The sequence below is a fragment of the Salvia splendens genome, chromosome 3 (genome assembly GCF_004379255.2).
Source record: "Salvia splendens isolate huo1 chromosome 3, SspV2, whole genome shotgun sequence".
Lineage (NCBI taxonomy): Eukaryota > Viridiplantae > Streptophyta > Magnoliopsida > Lamiales > Lamiaceae > Salvia > Salvia splendens.
Genome location: NC_056034.1, coordinates 12444680 through 12464888, shown reverse-complemented (window position 1 = coordinate 12464888; position 20209 = coordinate 12444680). Strand labels below are relative to the sequence as shown.

The window sequence follows — 20209 nt, the reverse complement described above, 5'->3', positions numbered from 1 at the left end:
CTTCACAATGGGGCGGACGATGGCCATCGTCCGCGACCATCGTCCTCGACGTCCGCAATGGAGCGGACGATGGCCATCGTCCGCGGTTTAAGTCGCGCCCGAAGCATAGGCCGCGACTATCGTCCGCGGCCTATGCCACACACCCACAGTGGGGGCGGACGATGAATGGCGCGAACGATGCGCGCCATCGGGCGTGCCATCGTCCGCCCATTGCGGATGGCCTTATACTTGAGGAGATACTGCACTATTATTTTTATTAAATTATACTCGAACATTGACAAAAGATGTGCACTTTGAAATTTATTATTGACTTGTGTTTTTTATACACATGCATGCAGCATGCTTGTATTAAGTAATCAAATTATATATTTTTTAGATATATTACTAGTACTATATAATTAGAGCGATACAATCTCATTTTATTATGGGCATGTTTTGATATCTTCGTTGCAAATAATGTTATGGCTCTTATTTCTCTTATTTTGTTTTGCCTTGTATCTAAGCCAATGGACTTGTGTCCTTTTTTATTGATGCTAGTTTCGTTGTTGTATATTGTTTCTTAGGCGGCAATTGCACGCATACAAACAATTGACAGAAGATTGTGTTCAAATATTTTATACTGTAGTGTAAGGTAGGCCAAATTCTTAAATAAAATACTATGAAAGAGGATCAAATATTCAAATCTAGTCCGTCTCACATTTTCGCAATTATTACATTCATCTCTTCTTCGGCGAATTATGAGATAATATGATAATTGATTTTTAAACATATGAAAATATTATGGTGGTTAGGAATATTAATTCACAGCTTAGTTTTTGTGGTCGATGACATGTTTAAAATTGAATGTCACTTATGCAATATGGGACGAATTATAATTTAATCAATATTATCCAATAATCATATTAAAAAGATATATTCCTTCCGCCCCACAAAAATATGTCATTTAGAGTTGACACAAGTTTAAATGCACAAATGAAGAGAGCATCCCCATCCACGCTCTTGCCAAAAAACATGGATGTGGGTCCGGACCCACTTTTATTAATTTTTTACTCCATGCTCTTCCCCAAGAGCACAACACTCACATCAATACTCTTCCGCAAGGACATGCTCAAGGGTCCCACCATTTCATTATTTAATTTAAATACTTCAATTACTAAAAACAACACTACAATATAAAAATACATTAAAAATACTCGAACTACTATTACAAATTTAAAAAAATATAAAAATTACATAATTAAATCCTAAAAAATAAAAATTACAAACTTTAAATCCTAAAAAATAAAAATTACATAATTAAAATCCTAAAAAATAAAAAATACATAATTAAAATCTTCAAATTAAAAATTACATAATTAAAGGCTAAAAAATACCCCCGTGGAAGACTTGTTCTCCGGCCATATCCCCAATGTTTATCGGAGACCTCGTATCATTGCCCGGTGCGCTTCAAGTTGCTCGCGAGACATGTGAGACGTCTCGGCCATATTGAGTTGAGCCAAGAGGGTCCACAACGAGTTGGTGGGGGGTTGAAGTGACACAAAGGGAGCGGGACCGGGACTAGGACCGGCGCTACGGCAGTTGACAGTCGCATGTTTCCTTCCTTGCGGCCGACGTTATGAACTGCTCGGGCCGGCGTCGGGGCTACCCAAGCTAGCTCCAGCAAGTTGGCTAGCCACCTCATCCTCGCCGGCGTCGGATAGGGACACCGACCTCGACTGTTTGCTGGAGGAGGATGACACGCCTCCCTTATACTTTGGATAGACATGCACCTCCTGCCAAGCGTTGAGGTACTTGAATGGTTTGTAATGTTGGGATTGGTAGGTCGCCATGGTGGCACTGATGATGTCGAGCTCGCTCCTGTCGCTCCCCGCCGACAGCTCTTCCTGGAGGTAATACCCCTGGAATTTTTGGATTTCTTCGTTGGCTCTGAAGATGGCATTGCGCACCATACTCTCATTGAGCTCGATGGTTCCATCCGATCGGTTTTCATTGTACCGGCAAGAGACGCGCCACCAAAACCTATCCCCGCTTTGGTTCGTGCCAACCTCCGAATATTCGGAGATTGTCAAATAGGCTTTGAATAACTGATCCATCTCCCCCGGAGTGTACGGGGTGCGGACGTGAGTGTCACCGCCACGACCCTGAACACGAACACCACGAGGAGTAGGAGTGGGAGTATGAGGAGTTTGAGTGCCGCCGCTCTCTCCATATCCGGGTTCGGGTGCTCACCCGTATCGCCCATCGGGGGCTTCTTGGTCATCCACCGGGTAAGGTCGGTAGCCACCCGAAATTTGAGAACCTTGGGTTTGAGGAGGGGCCGAGAATTGTGTTTCCGGACTAGGGAATAGTTGTGATCGCCGGAGCCGGACATTTTTTTTGTAAGATTGAAAGATTGAGAATTGATGAGAGAATTTAGATGAGAAGTGTGTAGTGTAGTGGGAAATTTTTGTGTGGAAATGAGGGTATTTATAGATGAAAATGTGAATTTTGGGGGGAAATTGAAAAATAAATTAAAAGTGGTGAGAAAACGGATATAATTTATTGGGAAGTGGGAAAATATTTTTTTTTAAAAATTGAAAATGCCAACGGCTATGCCGTTGGCCAATCTCGTCGCGCCACGTCGGCCTACTCAGCAGCACGGACGTGCTCGATGCATCGAGCAGCGCTGTGCCAGCGGCAAGAGCATAGCGGTGGATAGCTCAAAGCCGCGCCAGCGGTCGTCCTTCAGGGAAAGCACCGATGCGGATGCTCTAAAGTAATAGAGAAGGAAAAACAATAGTTAAAATTGTGTAGTGGATGCAATGGCGAAGCCATGATTTTCACATTGGGGGCCCAAATTATTGTCAACGTGGTTATTTTTTGTGTCGTCATTGTTAGAAGTATCTCGAACCTATGAGAGAAAGGTGGATAATAAGGGAGAATATTTAAATATAATACTATTATTTTGCTTAATTTTCTAATTAATTTTCATCATAGATTAAATCAAAGTAAATGATAAACAAACAAATAAAATATATTGAAAAATATAGAATACATCTTTAAATTTGAGTTTAATATAGTAATATACATATATTTACACTTACAAATCTAAAGAATTAATTTTTATTATTAGATAACAAAGATTGTTACTTTGTATTTTTAAATTATACTAGTACTATGTTTTACTAAAAGTTACACCCTCCGTCCCACTTTAATAGTCCCAGTTGAGTTCAGCACGGATTTTAAAAAATATATAGAAAAAGTTGGTGAAAAGATACGGTGGAATGTGTGTCCTACTTTTTTATAGGAGTATTATTTTTATAATAAAATGTGAGTGGAAAAAGGTTAGTGAAATGTGGAGCTTAATACCATTTATGAAATATTTTAACTGCGACTATTAAAGTGAAACACTAAAAAATGATAAATCGGGACTCCTAAAATGAGACGGAAATAGTACGAAACAAAGACAACAATAAATATAAAATGGAACTAAAAAAGCAAAGGATCCAATGATCCAACACTGATGGGACTCAAACTCTAGGCTATACATGAGAAGGCAGAACTTGAGACCATTTGAGTTATCGAAAGAAATTATTTAACTATGTGTATAGTCAATACTAAACGGTAAAATTCATGGGGGACCATGGGCCCCCTGGCTTCGCCACTGAATGGTGGTGGGGGCAATAAATAATAAAGTAAAAAAAAGTTATCATAATTGGATATGGACTATTTTATGGGACAAATAAAAAATAAAATATGACATATTTTTATGGAACAGATGAAATATAATATATTCTCCATTAACAAAATACTAGTGTAATACTCCATTCGTTCCATAATAGTGGAATCATTTCCTTTTTTAGTAAAAGTCAACCCATTTATTCTCACTTAATTTACTATCTCTTACTTTATTCTCTTTTCATTTCCCTACTTTTTTCCTTTTTACTTTATTCTTCTTTTTTTTTTAACTTACTTAATATACTTTTTCTTAAACTCCGTACTGAAAAGAAATGCCTCCACTCAGTGTCGAAGCCATAACTTTAGCATTGGGGGGCCCACATTATCATTAGTAGTTGTGTATATTTTCGATATTGTCACCGCTATAGAAAAATTGCGACATACAATGTAGGTGACTAGGTGCTATAAAAAAGAGATGAACAATGAAAAATATAATTACAACATGATCTAGATACTAAATATGTAATGGGAAATATAATTACAGTGTCATCAAAATTGGGTAGTTTATTTTTTTAATATAAAATTAAATTTTTATATGAATTTACGGAAACAATAAAACTTAAAATTGAGAATAAAATATATAATTTTCCCCTATTAAAATTAAAATATACAAAAATATATTAAAATAACAAAAGTAAACAAATGAAAACAAAATAAAGTCGTAAAAAATATGAATAGAATAGAGAATTTTTTGATGGGGAAATAGAAAACACAAAGCCAAAATTGTAAAATGGGGCTGAGCATAGTCGAACCCCGGACCTCATTAGGCCATCCACAATGGAGCGCCCTAAAGCCCGCCCTATGCATTGTACTATTGTACTATTGTTTTGTTATTTAATTTAAATAACATTTTATCCTAAGCATTGTACTATTGTTTTGTTATTTAATTTTATCCTCCTGCCCTTTCACCTGCAGTGGGGCGCCCTAAGCATTGTACTATTGTTTTGTTATTTAATTTAAATGCTTTCAAACATATAAATGCAAACTTATTAAAAAACACAACGATTAACTAAAAGAACGGCAAAAAATTCATTGATTTAAAAAAAAGTTACACGAGTTAGAAATAGAAAAATGACTATCCTACAAAAGCCCCAACTTCCGGCTCAACTCATCGCTCAACCTCTAGAGGCGCTCGGCTTGGGCCGGATCCGTACACTTCATAAGGGCGTTGTGCGTATCCAACAATGTCCGCGCCATCGAGGCCGTTGCCAAATCCGCGTAGGCAAGTGTCGCCGGGGTCGGGATCGGCGATGGGGGGCGGCGGCCGAGGAGGATGTCGCCTTCGCCTTCCCTTTGCTCTTCACAGCTTTGACGCCTATGGGACGCCGCCGGGAGGACATAGGTGTGCCGGAACTCTCTTCCTCCGTGCACGCCTGGTTGGGGTCCACCGGACGAGTTCTGCTTTCGCTGGTCGTGTAACCACCAGTGTCGGTGGTCTTCGTCCTCTTCGTCGCACCGGTGTGCAGAATCTCGCCTTGGAACTTCTGCTTGTCCCTCAAGAGTGCCCAGATGTTGAAATGCTTGAAGTCGCCGTGCATGGACTGGTACGACAACAGCGCTCTATCGCGCACGTCGCTCAAGCTCTCGCTGCTTCCCTGATCCCTCGAGCACTTCTCGTACTCCGCCGCGAACAGGTTGACTTGCTTCTTCACCTGATCCCAGTGCTTGCGGAGCTACTGCCGTTGGCGCTTGTACGCGCTCGGCGGCTTCGCCTCATTGTAGCGCTCGACGATGTGCTCCCAGTACGCGAGCTGCTTCTGGTTGTTCGCGAATATCGGGTCCTCTGATATATCCACCCAACACCTCGCCAAGACGAGGGTTTCATCCGGCAGGTAGTTCGTACGACCGGGGGCGTACTCTTCACAAGTTGTCGGAGGTGGCAACTTGTGCGCTCGGTGCTTGGTCCGCTTCTTTCTGGCGGGGGCGGGGGCGGGGGCGGCGGCTGCGCGACGGGAAGCGGCGGCAAGGCGAGTTGGAGACGGATCCATGTCGGAGAGACCGTACGAATCCGTACTGAAGTCCAGATCGGTGTTGGCGTCGAACGACCGATATTCACCAGGTTGTGTACCCGGCCACCGTGCGCCACTCCAAACATCGGGCTACTAGGACTTGAGTATCCACCGGAATCCATTTTATAGCGTAATTTGAGAGTTTAAAAGCTAATCAAAAAGATACAAATGAAAAGTGAAGCTGTGGTATATATATAACAAAATTTTCGAATTTTAAAAATATAAAAAAAACTTAAACGCGCTGCATCGTCCGCGTCGCCCACAGTGGGCGGACGATGACGCGGACGATGACCTATCGTCCGCGGCCTAAGCTTCGGGCGCGGTGCCACAGTGGCGGACGATAGCACGCCCGATGCATCGGACGCGCTATCGTCCGCCCAATTGTGGATGGCCTTATACAGACACAGCCTCTTCAACCAACTACGCTAGTACATAACTACAAGCTTTTATGAAATATATATATATATATATATGTAATATAATAACTACAAGCTTATACAGACACCGTCTCATATGATGTCGGGCCGGAATGTGGGGCTGCCAAGACGACAGAATCGTCTTTTTTGCTACAATATAATAACTACTAAAAATGATGGGGGTGGCTTCGCCCACCGCTATGGAACAGATGGAGAGTAATTATGGAAACTGTTAGAATATAATACTACTCCGTGACAATTAAATTTAACCGGCGCAGCCGCATCTTATAAAAGAAAAAGATAGCACAAAAATACAAAAAGAAAGGTGCTCACCACTCCATAAAAGGTCATTTTGGTCAAATCAAAGGTGGCACGCCCGGCCTCCTTTTTTAATTTTCGGGATACTCAAAAGGATTGGCAGGGGCAGAAGAGTCCAATTCAAAAGGCTGACAGATAGGAAAAAGGCTTGCATATTTTGAATTCTATGACAACTTGATTAATTAGTATTGATGGTAAATTGTTACAAAATAAACTTCATTATTAGTATGTGAAAAGCTGCATTTATTTGAACAACAAATTACTATACCACCCACTATAGTCGAAATTAATCACATTCGTCTGGAATAATCATGTCTGAAATTTCACTATTTTTATCATTTCCTACCTAACTTATTACCAAATCAAATCCATGCTTTTGATTCAATATTTTACCAAAATTGCAATTTTTTCTAACTTTAATAATGCTTGGAAGGAATATAATCTACTCTATAATAGATGTAATTCGGTATCATTGAATTCTAATCTACTCTATAATAGATGTAATTCGGTATCATTGAATTCTACTTATATTTTCCATTGTAGACTTCTTTTTATTTAAATTAAAATTAAAATATAGTACTGTAATTGCGGTATATTTTTGATCATCTTAATTAGTAGTATTTCATTTATATTTTTTTGAAATGTTGGACAGTTCAGACTTTTTCTTTGGATTCGATGATAACAACTCGGATTCAAGTTCCACATACTGATTCACCTTTCTCTCTCACACATTCAGCAGTAAAAGACTCCGGCGACAGAGAAGAACAATTAGATACTACCAGAGAAAATTCATTCATTCTCTCTGTGCTTTCCTTTCACCAAAATATTTATAGTACTAATTTGTTCAATTTCTGGAGGAAGGATCATACGAATTGTCTGAATTGATTAAACCCTAGCGCGACGGCGAGCTTTGTGTATTGTGAACGCTGAATTCACGGTTGACGTCGGGGATGGCGATTGCGACGCCGTCGATTTCTTCGTATTGCTGTGGAGTTCTGCTTCCTCGTCGATCCACATTTCGATTATTTTGTAGTACTTGAAATTATTTGTGATTGATTTTTTTCCGGTGTCGGAGTTGATTTACTGCGGCAGAGATGATGGCGAAGGGCGCTTGGTGGTGGGAGAAGGTGAGGAGAGGAGTGAGGACGGTTTATTTCATGGTGGCGATGGTTTCGTCGCTGGTGGTGGTGGCGTTGCCGGTGGTGGTAGCGATCGTCGACGCCGTTTTGCCTTGCTTGTTAGTTTCTAGCTTTACGTGCGTGAATTGCTATGGTTTTACGGAACATTTGCATAGATACGCCTTCAAGAGCTCGCTTGTGGATATTCCTCTTGTTTCCATTATCAGATCTCTCGTTATCATCTGTATGATTTCTTCACTGTTTAACTTTCCACTTAAATTTTGATTGTGTGATTGTCGACTTTATACTTCGTGCTGTTGTGTTGTGCAATGAATATGCATGAGCAGGGTTTCAATTTACCAATTTTATATGTTAAAGTTCCCCTGCTTTGCCAATGTGTACTTGTGTCTTTTTGTTCTTTATTGCTCTCTCTGAAACATAATTAACTGATATGAATAATGTAGTAGAACGGCTAATTTAGATTAAGAATGTAGTCGTGTCATTGCTCCGAATGCATAAATCTGGAATCTCGAATAAGATAGAAAGTAGTATCATTGAGTTATGAATGTGTTTTTGTTCCCTTACATAATGTAAAGGTTATGGTGAAGTATTGATTTCATGCTTACATTCCCATTTTAGTGTTTAATAACTGATCAAATCAAGAGTTGGAAGACCTCTATTATAGAAAGCCAATCTTATCACTTTTTGGAATTTTCGAATGTGACCAGGTGTATATACAATGTGCGATGGCCCAGCACTATCACACGGTCCCTATCTAGGAACTGTAACAATCTGCTCAATAGTTTCGATACTTGTTCTTTCCATCAAGGCTTGTGTATTCACTGTTCATTCTCAACTTGAGGGTGAAGCATCAGTTTCTCTTTCGAGGAAGAGGATACACCTGAAGAAATCTTGGGGAATGCCTGTGCTGTTTCTCTCATCTGTTGTATTTGCTCTGGGCCACATTGTTGTGGCATACCGTACAAGTTGCAAAGCTAGAAGGAAATTCAGTTTTCACCGTGACCCAGAGGCGGTAAGTTCATACTCTATATTTTATATCTTTGTGCTCTCTATTCATTATTTATGTATATGCCTAGATCACGTTATATAGGTTCTCAAGACCATTAAGATGACCTGAAGATTAAAAAATGAGCATATTGTACATAACATTCTCATATCATGTTATTCTATGAATACGACTGTCATCAAACTTCACTTCATAGGAATATGACAGAATCCAATTTTCTTAATTAATCTTTCTCTAATTTTCTCTACATGGTTTTAGGATTTTAGCTAATATTCTTTCTTGATTTTCAGGTGCTTTGTTGCAAAACGATTTTCTCTGGTTACCAGAAGGTTCCACGATCACCCACTCCTGAAGGGAAATCTTTCCGAAGTGAGAGTGCCATGAGGAGAAAAGCACCAGGATTGGTGCAGGATGATGGGGAACTTCCAGTCAGTTTACTTGCTGACAAGGACAGTTTATTCCTTTCTTGTCTTGGGCTAACGGTTCATTACAAGATACACATGCCGGGATCACCTTCACGCTCTTTGTCCTCCACTACACTTTTTGATGCACCGTCATTGAGGATTCCTCTGAAGACCCAGTATGGTCTGCATAGGAGTATCAGTAATCAGTTCTATAGTAACGTTTCCCCGCTTGATACTCCCCTCCTGGCGAGCACTCCAACATCCCCAATATCTGAGGATATGCCTGTTTTGAGCTTGCATGAGTCTTTTGAGAAGAATGAACTCAGTAATCTAGGGTCTCCAATGATGGAAAGAAATGGGGATGCAATCGAACATTGTGGGATTGTTCTAGTCCATGGATTTGGAGGTGGGGTCTTCTCTTGGAGAAAGGTAATGAGCGTTCTTGCCGGACAAACTGGTTGTCCTGTTGCTGCTTTTGATAGACCTGGATGGGGTTTGACGTCAAGGCCACGGAAGAAGGATTGGGAGGAAAATCAATTGCCTAATCCTTACAAGTTCGACAGTCAGGTAATGAGTCATATTTATGTGATGTGTGCTATCATAGCATAAACAAGAAAACATTTATAATGTGTGATTCTGGTCATTGCAATTTTTCTGATGTATTGGTTGTCATAACTCCTGCAATATCACATAAACATGTAATACTGTCGTTTAAGCCTTTAAGGGCCCCTACTATTACTTGTTTAGGAGCTTGATCCAGTATTTCTATCACATATATGCATAATACACAAAATGATGCAACTGCTGTAATTTCAAATATGGCTTTATTAACATAAATATTAATTTTCTTTCACTGAGCTCATATATCATAAATATGATTGTATTTAAATTTATCAGGTGGATCTGCTACTTTCATTTTGTATGGAGATGTTTTCATCAGTCGTTCTAATTGGCCACGATGATGGAGGATTACTTGCACTGAAAGCTGTGCAGAAACTTCGGTCATCAGCAAATCCTGTTAATGTAAGCTGGTTACTTTAGTTTATTATACTGATGTAAATGTGATTTTGGTACAAAGTAATACAGAACTTCAGATTAAGAATTAATTTCATAAGCTATATTTCTCAGCTGGAGATTAAGGGGGTCATATTGCTTAATGTAAGTTTGTCGAGAGAACTGGTTCCTGCCTTTGCCAGAATACTATTACGCACTTCTCTAGGAAAAAAACACATGGTGCGTCCTCTTCTACGAACAGAAATAACTCAAGTGGTGAATCGGCGAGCTTGGTATGATGCCACCAAACTAACCACTGAAGTCTTGAGCCTATATAAGGTACTACTATTATCTGCAGCTTACATCTTGGATGATATTTCTATGCACAACGACATTAGTTTTTATGACTGATATTGATTTGTTGGTAAAAATGTTTAGCTGCTTCATTTACACCCATCAAATCACCCGCTTCATTCTGCATTATATCGTGCTTTTTCTAAATAGAATGTTTTGAACAATGTCTAACAATCGTACTACTTTTTACTGCTGTGAATAATTTCAGACCCCATTACACGTGGAAGGTTGGGACCAGGCCCTTCATGAAATTGGTAAACTATCATACGAAACAGTCTTACAACCTCAAACTGCAGCATTAATGCTCAACGCGGTTGAGGCGCTGCCAGTGTTGGTTATTGCAGGGGCAGAAGATGCCCTTGTCCCTTTAAAGTCTGTTCAGACTTTGGCTTCAAAACTATTAAATTCTGTGAGTTCCTCACTTTTCACTTCTTTGATCTCTCTCTCTCCACACACACCTGATTTCATCTATTTGCAGAGAATGGTGTCCATATCGGGTTGTGGCCATCTTCCGCACGAGGAATGTCCGAAGGCGTTACTCGCGACCATATCTCCATTCATTAGTAAGCTTTTACTAAGACCAGAATTGCAAAGGCAATAGGTTGCTTGATCATAATTCATGTAGTTGCTAGGTAGCTTTGTGTTTTCATCCCCCATTATGTTGTAAATTTTCTCCAAGAGGAAGAAGCCCAAGTCCTGCTCTCCTTTTGGTTGTGCTTTTGATCTGTTTGTTGAAATTTATTTGTGTTTTTCACCGATTTATTTCTTTTTTTATGTATATTTATTTTTTTGTTGGAAATGAGTTTTGTAAGACTTGGATGAATGGAGAATGAGTAATTTAAAGGAAAAATGGACTCGGTTGTTTGTTTTCAATTCGACTTTTGTATGGCTCTCTTATTCTAGGTTCTGTGCAAGTTTTAATAGATTGTAATTTTATAAAGAATTAAATCAAACTAAGAATAAGCATACAAAATACCAAAAATTAGCAACAAATGCAAAACATAAGAGCTATGAGTAATCGAATCAAACAGAGTCTGCTGGTTTATCATAAATTTGGTTAATCGTATAATGGCGCAGATCAACAGGAATGTGTAATATTATATCATTAATCTACTTCCAGAGCTTCCTCAACGACATGTTTTTCTCGGTTTCCTTCTTCATGACCTTGGCGACCGCCATCTCAAAGTCCTCCTGAGTAACATGAACCCTTCTCTCTCTCAGAGCAAACATTCCGGCTTCAGTGCAAACAGCCTGCCAAAAGTATATCATAAATTTCAATACTGTTCTCCTGATCTAAAGCACCATTACCACAGTCCGAAAGATATAGATAAACTGCATGGCCCAAGCAACTGAACAATGCAATTGAACTTGTTTGGTTATCAAAATTAGAAACTCTCATCACCACGGCAAGCAACAGATAATTGCATCATATTCCAACATATTTCTGATTTTTCATCCAAAAGCGGAGAAGAATCTCCAGCAATTATAACCAAATTAGGTGTGACAAGAAGCCAAAAATGAACTTCTACACGAGTCATTCATTCAAAGGGGTAAAGCTCTAATGTCACCAAAACATTCACGCATACCTTAAGTTCTGCACCAGATGCTCCATTCATCTTCTCGGCAATCTTCTTTAGATCTATTCCTCGCATTAAATTCATTTTCCTTGAATGAATCTTCAAGATATCACACCGGGACTGGAAAGTTTCCAAAAATTAGTATTTGGAAGTCAAATGAAAATAGGCCAAACCAGAATTATTAATTTAGACAAGAATACAAAAATTGTAGGGAAAAACGGAATTCAAAAGGTTCCATGCATTAATGAATATATATATCTATAATTCTATTTTTACAGGATTCAAAATGTATGAACTGAACATGCACCACTAACCTCTTCATTGGGATTTGGGAACTCAATCTTCCTATCAATTCTTCCAGGCCTAAGAAGAGCTTGGTCCAGAATGTCAATTCTATTGGTAGCCATCAATACCTGTATAGAGCAGTAGAAAATGAAATAATATTTCATGTATCATGGCTCTTTACTAAAATCAAAAGGAAAGAACAAGATTAGGTATAAAATAAGTAAGCACGTAGACACACTTTTATCTTGTTAGAGGCTTCAAAGCCATCAAGTTGATTAAGAAGCTCCAACATAGTTCGCTGAACCTCACTATCCCCATTTCCACTTCCAGATTCCATACGAGCAGATCCTATGCTATCAATTTCATCCATGAAGATGATGGATGGAGCATGCTCTCTGTCAAAAAGTACGTCAGTAATGCATCACAGGGAACACATTTATGGAAAAATAAACTGAGATGGTTGATGCTAAAAGAGACTAACCTGGCCATGACGAAGAGTTCTCTAACCATCCTAGACCCTTCACCAATGTACTTCTGAACTAGCTCAGAGCCCGAAACTCGGATGAAAGTGCAGTCAGTATGGTGAGCCACTGCCCTTGCCAGCAGTGTCTTGCCAGTTCCAGGAGGACCATATAGCAACACTCCCTTTATAAGTTCAAAAATATAAATGTCAAAAAATATGGAATGAAAAGTAGCAAGAGTAACAATCGTTCGGAAGTTACCTTTGGTTGGGCTATTCCCAGACTCTCAAACAATTCTGGGTGCTTGATTGGAAGCTCAATCACCTATAACACCAGACAGCAGGGTATGAGAACAAATAGGTTTCTGATGATGTAGAAAAGAAAGGAGAATACCCTATACCATCCTCACCCAAAAAAAAATGAGAAGAGAAAAAGAATACTGCAATAAATTGGTTACTTCCTAATTTTTAAACATTAACCATCTCAAAACGTGGCAGCAATGAAAAATAATCCAGACGAACAAACACAGTATAAATACCTCTTTTATCTCTTTAATTTGCTGGTCAAGACCACCAATCATGTCATAAGTGGAATCAGGAACTTTCTCAACTTTCATTAGGTTCACCAATGGATCAATTTTACTAGGCAGGACCAAGTGGAGCACATAGCTATCATTACGAAGAGCAACCCTTGTTGAAGGTGTAATCTTAGTGATATCGATGCTCTTGTCAATGTCAACTACATACTTGCCCTCGGGATGGACCTAAGCAAAGACAACAAAACAACACAAAATTTCTGCTTAGCAGAGAAGCTAAATCATTAAATTTGAGAAAGAATGTTACAGTGCAACAGTAACTATATCAGACTGAGACCATAATAAACCACCAAAACAGAAGCTCATGTTCTTTATCTTCCTCTGTGCATAAAATGGAGTCATAAACCTCTCTTCCCCCTATCTTTTCATTCAAGGAGGTTGAATTTGAATAAAAATTACTTCTTGGTGGATAAAGTGATACACTCAAACCTCCCAAATACCTAAAGTGCATATAAAAAGAAATAACATCACTGAAGTATACTTTTTGACCACTTGTTCTAGCATATACATATTCAAATAAGATATTCACGGACCTATTAATTTTTCTGCAGCAGCAACAAGGAATATTATGAGGAGTACATTTTAACCTTCACCACATAAAAAATTTCCTAAACCCATTGCTAACAGCAGCTAAATTCATAGGCACGAAGATGATCTAGTTATAGAAAGGATGACAATTCATTTTTTTCTAGTGGCAAGTGAAAGTATTAGGTAAGAAGGCATACTAGACCAGAAGTCCATGATTTGTGTTTTTCTTAATTATGTAAAATTGGATGAAGGAGGAGGGATGATATTGACTGATTTGATATTGTCACCCAAGAGAAAACTAGGAAAATGTTGTTAACAGTGAACAACTAACCTTAACAAGGACCTTTGATTTTCCCATAACTTTGACAACTTCACCCACATACGATCCAGGCTCCTGAAGAAGCTGCAACTCTTCCTTTAATGATCTCACTGCCATTAAGGAAGCAAGTAGTTTTATATAAAGATGCCAAGCATGTCCTTTTTATCAAATGATTGGTTCTTATTTAAGACTTATGTCCATCTCGACCTAATTTCTATTGATAGCACTTTGTGAAAAACAACAGATGAAGATAAAAAGTTCTCTGATAACGAACATGTATAGAAGACAGAAGATGTGGCAAAATATTAACACATAAATTACAGAGATACAACAATTCTTTTAGCAACATAGATCTTAAATTCATGCCTGAAATTACTTGCTGCTCATTCGACATTCGAGTAACATAAGCAAGCAGTTAGCAGACAGTAAAAATTCCCATTAGTATTTTTTAGAAGAAAAGTTCGTACACACATGATAAAAACACCATAGAAATTAAATAACTAATCAACGGATTGGAAATCCTCTAAATTATCACCTACAGCAAACCTAAAACATAATTACAGCAAAAATTTACAATTTGAGAGCTAGATGAAAATGAAACTACCACCACAGCCTAGGGTTTTCCGAAAAAAGCAACAATCAATTAAAATTACACATCTCATTTGAATCCATAAGCGAATTGAATGAAACCTCGAGCATTAAGGTCATTGCGCTGAGCTTCGAGGCGCTGGAGATCGTGATCTTTCTGACGTACCGACAGCTGCAAATCCTGTAAACTCTGCTGATAATACTGCCGGAGGCCTTCGCCGCCGGAAGCAGCGCCTTGTTGGTGTTGCGGCTTTGGTTCATCGACCTGCCGAACGCCTATCGCCGCCGTCGCCATTGATACGTCGTCGCTCGATGTGTGATGGGATCGGAGAATAATTGGGTTTTCGTCTTTGCCAAGCTAAAAAGGGTATTAAAAATCCTTGAAGCTCTACTCTCTCACAGTCTTCGCAACTATATTAACATGTTTCTAAAATTACAAATTTCCATCGATTTACTATTTGCCATAAATTTAAAATTTGATCACTAATCATATACTACCTAGATTTATTCTTTTATTGGAGTTCGATTTTATAAATTAAATTTGAAATCAGAATAAACAATATCGTTTTATGTTTTTTTTTAAGTTTAAAAATTTATCCTACATTAATTTGTAAATTTACGATCAAATTTTTAATTAGTACTCCATATTTTAAGATCAATAACCCTTTATTTATTTATTACTAGTAGTACATTATAACAATATAAACTACCATTCAAAAAAACTTAGTAATTAAAAAGCTTAATCATTAGTCCACCTAATTTAATTTAATTAGTAATTTTAACATTACCTAATTTAGGATTTTAAACTTTCACCATTTACCCACCTCCAAATAAAAAAGCTCTCTTACTATTCCACAAAATATAAAGAAATCACACATAAATGAATTTCAACAATATAAAAGGCTTGGATGTATATACATTTTAATGTACATTATACTACTAATACGATTTTAATTTAAATAATTAAAAAGCTTAATGTTTCGTTCACCTATAAATTACTCACTCCTCTACCTCTGAAGTCCTTCTGCAATTGACTAATAAATTTGATCATGGTTGGTTGGGATCCGCACAGAAGCTCTCAATGGATTCATAATCATAAATACTAGGGTTTCCCACCTCCGTGCATCACCGTCAATACATACATATATACACAATTATTGATGCTGCTTCATCTTGATCTGTAATAAAGCCTTAATTTTTATGTCACTGGCCACATTTCCTTTTTTTCATTTCTAATTTGAATTTGAATCAGACGATTGGACCTCCGATTGTCGGATTATGGGAATTGTGATTTCTATACAGTAATTTGGATAGAAAATTTGCTTTTTCATTAGGAAGGTAGAGTTTTTTTTTGTGTTGAGATTAGGCCGAAGAATGGATAAGAAGAAGGTGGTAGCTCCATTGATCTGCGATGGGCATTCTCGGCCCGTTGTTGACCTGTTCTACAGCCCGATAACGCCGGATGGTTTCTTCCTTGTTAGTTCCAGCAAGGGTAATTGTGTATTTTAAGCTGATGTGTGTTCATGCATAATAATGCATTGCTTTTTTATGCTATTCTTCTCAGGGAAACAAATAGATCATTATGTGATTGTAGCATTTGGAATTCTGGTGTTACGTTTCTATAAATGTTAATGTACATTTGATGCATTGTGATGTTATTATATTAGATGAAGCTATTCTATGCTTAGTGGGAAGTTTTTTTTTTATTTCACCAGCCTAATGTTGTTTGATGTGAAGTAGATATCAGAGTTTGACTATAGTGTTTTTAGGAGAAATGTTGCGTTTCGTAGTGCAATGGAAACTGAATAAGAAAGAAAGAAAGAAAGAAAAAGGGATAAGTATGGAGAACTTTGTGCAGGACTGTTTTCAGTTAATGATCATATTTTTAATGCTATTAAGGTTGTTGTTTCCTATGCATATGTTATTTCTATATAAGATATGTAGTTCACGAACTAATCGTATTTGCCAACAGCCTCTTTTGCAGTGATGGTTTGTTTATTGTTTGAAGTTAACTATTAAATTTTACCTTTGAAATTAGTTTTCCTTGATTTGTTCTTTGTGTTTGAAAGCACATCTGTGACTTTGTGTGCTTTGCCCATTTAATGACTATGGGAATCTCTCTCTCTCTCTCTCTCTCTCTCTCTCAGATTCCTCACCGATGTTGAGAAATGGAGAGACTGGAGACTGGATTGGAACCTTTCTAGGGAATAAAGGTGCAGTGTGGAGTTGCTGCCTGGACAAACATGGTTTGCGTGTAGCAACTGCATCAGCTGATTTTTCTGCGTATGTTAAATATTTGTGTTTCTTTTATTTAAGAATCAATATGGCCGTTTTAGATAATTGCAGAAAAACATATGTTGGAATTGATTTATCTTATTCCCACGTCAGGGTATGTAGAACCATATGTGACCGTCCATATAAGCAAGTGTCGCATATTGAGCCTTGTTTACCATACTAATTTCATTTTTTTCTGTTATGTTCATTGGTTTGCAGGAAGTTGTGGGATGCACTAACTGGGGATGTTTTGCATTCGTTCGAGCACAAGCACATTGTTCGTGCTTGTTCCTTCTCAGAGGTACTGTTTTCTGTTACTTGCCACTTCAAATGTTTATTCATCGTTCTTTGTATCTATTTAATATTTTCTGTTGATTTATTGTGAAATCTCCGTATTAATTTATGTCCCTTTTGAATTTCTGAATTCTAGATATCCTAAGTATAAAATGAAGCCTCTAATTTGGCTTCTCAAAGCACGCATATTTCTAAGCTTGAATTTGAGGTGGTGAAACTTTTGTCTTAGCATGGTTTGAAAATGTTGATTTCTGAAATTGATTTATGGAGTAGTATTTGTTAGTTCTGTTTCTTGACTTTTGTTCTTTGCACTCTACGCAGTTTGCTTGTGTAAAATATCAAAACTTATATACACGTGTGATAGTATCAGTTTCTAGCTTAAAACATATCCTAGGATCGGAACAGTTATGGTGACTTAGCAAATCGTGATGATTAAACTTTTTCCATCAATTTGTAGGATACTCACTTGCTGCTAACTGGAGGGATGGAAAAAGTTCGTATATTTGATTTGAATAGTCCGGATGCACCACCCAGGGAACTTGAAAATTCTCCTGGTTCAGTTAGAACGCTTGCTTGGCTCCATAGCGATCAGACAATCTTAGGCTCTTGCACGGACATGGGTGGGGTGAGGTACGTTAAATAATGCAAATTTCATGAGGTTGCTATTTCTAATCCTTTTAAATTTGCAAACACAAAACTAACATGAATATATGCAGTGATCGATTCCAATTCTCTCTTTTTACGTATGGCAATACCTTTTTTCTTGCATTATCGTTTTAGAACTTTAACTTGATGCTTTGCTACTCAAAATAATGGCCATAGGTTATGGGATGTGAGAACTGGAACGATTGTTCAAACACTTGAGACAAAGTCTTCTACAACCAGCGTTGAAGTGAGTCAAGATGGCCGCTATATAACAACTGCTGATGGATCGACCATTAAGTTCTGGGATGCAAATCAGTACGTCTGTTTCTTTCCTAATTGTGTAAAGTGCACTAGAAAAACTAACATGCAAAACGCTTGAAACAACTTCGGTCTGGTCAAGAGCTACGACATGCCCTGTGTAATGGAGTCAGCCTCGTTGGAGCCGAAGCTTGGCAACAAGTTCATTGCAGGTGGAGAAGACATGTGGGTCCATTTATTCAACTTTCACACTGGAGAAGAAATCGGTAAACTCTGAATTATAACTACCAAACATCGATTTTCTTGATAGAAGGCTTGACTTAATTCATTTCTAGTCTTACATATTGTTGTAATTTCATTCAGGGTGTAACAAGGGGCACCATGGTCCGGTGCATTGTGTTCGTTTCTCACCTGGAGGTGAATCATATGCCTCTGGATCTGAAGATGGGACTGTTAGAATATGGCAGACCGGTCCGTTTGATCATGCTGAGCCGGAGAGTTCAGCTGCCAACGGACCTTCTCAGGGCGTGAAGGCTGTTGTGAACGAGGTTACACGACAAATGGAGAAGGCGCTTATTGTCGATGACAAAAACAAGAAACAACAACTGCCAACTGAGGTGAAGGCAACGGAGGCCGGTTAGTGTTAATAGTTTTACCTGGTGTTACATTGTCTAAATGTTTGAGGGATTCATCTTTTTTGAATAAGAATGAGCTTCTATCATTTGATGTTAAAGACAAATACCACAATCAACGGAAGCCAGAGATGAGAAGATTTTTGCTACCGAATTCGACTTTTTCCCTCAGCATTTCTGCTTCACTCTCCTTACTGAACTTGATCTCAACTCGAAGCCCAAAATCTCCAAAGCTCTCCTCATTCTCCTCTAGAATGTTAACTGCTGATATGCAAGCAGATTCTCTGCAATCATACATTGAGATTCTCTTCAGTGTTGGAATCTCTCCGATGTCTGAAGGAATCTCTTCGAAATTGGATAATGATTGAAGTGAAAGCCGCTCTAACACAGGAAAAGTATAGCTGTCTGCAATCCAGCAAATCAGATCATCACACTGATTAATGCTCAAGTGTTTCAAGCAATCAAATTCCTCCTCCCCAAAATCCCACTCCTGTCCCACAACCACCTTATGCAATAGAAGAAGTTCGAGATGAGGCAACGAACCAAGAATCTTCACATCACATGAGTCAAGCTTGCAGTAATTCAACTGCAACTCCCTGAGGGAACTCGGGAGTCTGAGGTTCCGCGAGGAACCTTCTAGAAACTCCCATCCATTGCAAGAGTACACGAGCTTCTCAAGCTTGTCGAACCGGCCAACATCGTGGAGATGGTAGCGAGAACTCGCCTCGCCACGTTCATCGAAATAGTGAGAAATTTCCAGTTCCTGAACATTGAGTATTCTCTTGCAGACATCCTCAGTGAAAACCAAGTCCTCCACATCACGAAGTGTCTGTAGGTAATGCAAAACAACAGCGTTGCTACTAGGAGCCGGACTGGGAATACTGACAGATGATATATCGATATGCCAAAGCTGCGGCATCTCCCAAATCTCAGACGGTGCCACAACGTCTGAGATTTCGGTGACAATTATAGTCTGCAGACTCCAAAGTAGTGATATCGACGAAGAAAGCTGGTAAGTAACCGACCAATAATCATGAGGGTTAATGTCGCTATATTCGTCATCCTTATCTGCTTCATGGTACAAAAGGCGGGAGTTCACTTCGGGATAAGTGTAGTCAATGCAACGGATGTCGCGAACCAACACCCTTAGCCGCCCTGCTGCCCATCTCTCACGGGATATGATCGGCCGGTGATGTGATACCGTTTCTCTGGTGTACAACATTGCGCTTCTTTTATCAACTGCAATGTGACTCTTCCCGTTTTGGTCTCGTTCGACACAGAAAAGGCTCTCTTTCTCACTTATCCTCATGCATAAGTCTCTCACGAGATCGTGAACGCTGAATTTTACCATTTTCCTGTATACTATGAGAGGAGCGCGGAAGAGGAGATTTCGGTGG

General features: G+C 38.7%; 3 protein-coding genes and 1 pseudogene across 3 annotated transcripts; 2 read left to right on the top strand and 2 right to left on the bottom strand.

Annotated features, from left to right (window-relative positions):
- Positions 1-7112: 7112 nt before the first annotated feature.
- On the top strand, positions 7113-11229 carry LOC121795000. The gene is made up of 7 exons (XM_042193421.1): positions 7113-7822; positions 8307-8611; positions 8896-9576; positions 9907-10032; positions 10138-10341; positions 10565-10765; positions 10835-11229. The coding sequence occupies exons 1-7, from the start codon at positions 7555-7557 to the stop codon at positions 10955-10957; spliced, it is 1908 nt and encodes a 635-aa protein (XP_042049355.1). The 5' UTR covers positions 7113-7554; the 3' UTR covers positions 10958-11229.
- A 142-nt stretch (positions 11230-11371) lies between these two features.
- LOC121795001 (26S proteasome regulatory subunit 8 homolog A-like) lies at positions 11372-15121 on the bottom strand. Its single transcript, XM_042193422.1, has 9 exons — positions 14812-15121; positions 14134-14231; positions 13218-13442; positions 12941-13003; positions 12700-12863; positions 12457-12613; positions 12248-12346; positions 11943-12053; positions 11372-11607 (listed from the first exon to the last, which is right to left on the bottom strand). Exons 1-9 carry the CDS (start codon positions 15002-15004, stop codon positions 11467-11469), a joined length of 1251 nt encoding a protein of 416 aa, XP_042049356.1. The 5' UTR covers positions 15005-15121; the 3' UTR covers positions 11372-11466.
- Positions 15122-15272: 151 nt separating this feature from the next.
- LOC121793487 lies at positions 15273-18951 on the top strand (annotated as a pseudogene).
- Positions 18928-20163, bottom strand: LOC121796584. The gene has a single exon (XM_042195405.1). The coding sequence runs from the start codon at positions 20161-20163 to the stop codon at positions 18928-18930; it is 1236 nt and encodes a 411-aa protein (XP_042051339.1).
- Between the last annotated feature and the right edge of the window lie 46 nt (positions 20164-20209).

Coding starts and splice junctions, on each gene's coding strand:
- LOC121796584 (XM_042195405.1), bottom strand. CDS start 20,163: ATGGTAAAATTCAGCGTTCACGATCTCGTGAGAGACTTATGCATGAGG.
- LOC121795000 (XM_042193421.1), top strand. CDS start 7,555: ATGATGGCGAAGGGCGCTTGGTGGTGGGAGAAGGTGAGGAGAGGAGTG. Junction 7,823..8,306: donor CAGATCTCTCGTTATCATCT/GTATGATTTCTT, acceptor GAATGTGACCAG/GTGTATATACAATGTGCGAT. Junction 10,033..10,137: donor CATCAGCAAATCCTGTTAAT/GTAAGCTGGTTA, acceptor TATATTTCTCAG/CTGGAGATTAAGGGGGTCAT.
- LOC121795001 (XM_042193422.1), bottom strand. CDS start 15,004: ATGGCGACGGCGGCGATAGGCGTTCGGCAGGTCGATGAACCAAAGCCG. Junction 12,614..12,699: donor GAACTCTTCGTCATGGCCAG/GTTAGTCTCTTT, acceptor ACTTTTTGACAG/AGAGCATGCTCCATCCATCA. Junction 11,608..11,942: donor CATCTGGTGCAGAACTTAAG/GTATGCGTGAAT, acceptor TACTTTTGGCAG/GCTGTTTGCACTGAAGCCGG.